Here is a 2,636-nt window from a genome sequence, read left to right on the forward strand (position 1 = left end):
GAAACGCAAGATTTGACGCGTCCAAACAAAAAGCTCTTCCACTTTATAGTTTTTATTACTATACAATATGTAGATGACAGATGTGATATTTTTAATACAATAGGTATGTTTGTATATAAGTATGTTTGTAATGGGTTTACACAAAAATTACTGGACCGATTTTTTAAATTATTAAAACATTACAAATGCTGTATCTTCACTAAGTAGTTAGTAGGTATAGTTCGCTATTTATGTATAACGAGCGAAGCCGGGCGGACTGGTAATAGGTTTCTATTAAAAAAAAGGAGTCTGTCTCTATGTTTATATCATTTCAAGGCTAAACTTAATCACGGATTTAGATGAAGTTAAATCTATCGATTGACCTGATCACGTTAAAAAGCAATACTAACAACAGTTTACTAAATAGTTGAATACTAAATATTTTCTTCTATCGAAATTTTATTACTATTCAATCCCAATATCAAACTGTATTCACAAGAACCGAATGTTTGCATCGCATAGCGGCGTGTCAACGAGTTATCGTCTAAGGCGGAGTCTGGGCCGGGCTTGTGCGGCCCCGCCCAGCCAAGCTGGTTACCGGCGAATATGATAACGAGGATGCCACTCAGTAACCGCATCTCAACTCGCTATCATTACCAGCGTGATTGACTGCACTTACCTCCTGTTGGTTTAGCGTGCTAGCCGCTTGTGTCGTATGTTGTTTAAACGTATGGTTTTAACAGAGAAATAATTATCGAAGTATTGATTAAACTAGATTGAGAAAAAAACTGTTTTTTGGTCTACTATTTATTTTTAATTAAAGTACCAAAAATAATGTTACTGGTACTGATTATTAATAATTTGCCTGTATACTTTGTTTATAACCGATAAAGACTACGCCTATCGCCATCTGTTAGACGATAGCGGAACTACTTTTTCAAACAATATGCTGTTCCTTGTGATGGTTATACTTACGTGCTCAACTACGTGTTTAACTAATTAATAATTATACACCAATAAAATAATCTCTTGTTATTATGAGTTAAAAAATGGACTAGTTACTTTAAAATTATTATAGGAACTAAGGATAAAAGCGGTAATTTATTAATTGGCATTTTAGTTTTATAATTTGAAATTTCATAACATTTAGATGTCGGTGACGCGGATCCGTAAGAATTCCCCCTATAAAAAAAATCTCAAATGGCTTGAGAAGTTTTCACTCCAAACATATTTATTAATATACACAGTAAATAAGAATATTTTGTATCAATAAAAAACAAATTTAAAAAAAATATTTTTATTAACATATATTTCGTAAATTACATGATTGTGGATGTAACAAGTATAAGGGTATCAAAAATCTCAGGGATGTACAATCTGCATAGGAATTGCTAAATAAAACTTGGCAGATATTCACAACTTCGATGTCAGTTCTGGCACTGCTTTGAATAGATCTGCTACCAGGCCAAAGTCCGATACCTGAAACGAAAAAGGTACAAATTACAATAGAAAAGTAATGAAATAAAGAATTTCGGAATTTACATTAAATTTAATTTAATTTTTACTTATTTCGTATATTAATCTAACCGTATACTGTCAATATAACTGCTAATTCTGCGTAATTATTATGATTTAATAACCACAAAAATCATGTTACATTAAAATTCTAAATAACTTACGAATAGTCATATAATTATAGTAATTACAATTAATTATTATACGTAAAAGGTAAATTAACGTATAAAAAATTAACATCAACCAACAACGAATAATAAAAAAGACGATGAAATTCAACATTTTACCGATAACTTTAATGGCCGCCAGCGACAATTTCAACAATTAAATTGGCGCGCAAAGCAGTAATTATCGGCCGATAATTGAGTAATTATACCAGCCGACAGTACTAAATGCTATTGAATTAATACGCAACACATCACGGAGGCGTTACCTCGTACAAATGGGATTAAAAAATTGCTTGACATTTGCGCTTAGCGCCTTTTTCATGACATTCCAAATACAAATTGTATTATTTAATGTTATGACAAACTTCAAATAATTTTCAACATGCAAAGAAAAATTATCATTTATGTATAAAAAACAAGTTAATACATATTGCTTTCAGATAAAACAATTATGTAAAATATGGTAATTAAAGTCTATAACTATGTTACTCACATATCAAAGCAAATAAAATGGACTATTGAAATAAAAGTAAATGTCACTCAAGACACGGACGCTTCAGCGTAAATTATCATACAAACATACAGTTATGTTGTTGTAATTAGATGATCGTTACCTGGAAAATAGGCGCTTCGGGGTCTTTGTTGATAGCGACGATCGTTTTCGAATCCTTCATGCCGGCCAAATGTTGGATCGCACCACTGATGCCGACCGCAATGTATAGGTTCTATTCATAAAAAAAATATTATTAGTAATTAATTCTTTATATTTAAGTATGTTTTTTTAAAACATGACAATTATTAACAATATACAAACGTTATAACATAATTATATAGTAGTGGTTTAATCATAAATGTTGTAACGACTAAGTCTTTAATTTTTAAATGAATACCTAGTTAAAACTATTCATTAATTAAGATCATGCACTTTGAACATACATTGATGCATACATTTGAATGTATATTAATGTATATGTA

General features: G+C 30.5%; 1 protein-coding gene across 1 annotated transcript in view; it reads right to left on the minus strand.

The window, feature by feature from the left end:
• Positions 1 to 1,260: 1,260 nt before the first annotated feature.
• LOC119829608 (electron transfer flavoprotein subunit alpha, mitochondrial) overlaps positions 1,261 to 2,636 on the minus strand; it is a 3,886-nt gene continuing 2,510 nt past the window's right edge. Inside the window, exons 6-7 of the mRNA XM_038352206.1 lie at positions 2,276 to 2,386; positions 1,261 to 1,458 (exon numbers count right to left, since the gene is read on the minus strand). Of these exons, the coding sequence (XP_038208134.1) occupies positions 1,393 to 1,458; positions 2,276 to 2,386 (177 nt within the window). The 3' untranslated portion in view covers positions 1,261 to 1,392. The remainder of the gene's footprint in view (positions 1,459 to 2,275; positions 2,387 to 2,636) is intronic.

The sequence above is a fragment of the Zerene cesonia genome, chromosome 10 (genome assembly GCF_012273895.1).
Source record: "Zerene cesonia ecotype Mississippi chromosome 10, Zerene_cesonia_1.1, whole genome shotgun sequence".
NCBI lineage: Eukaryota > Metazoa > Arthropoda > Insecta > Lepidoptera > Pieridae > Zerene > Zerene cesonia.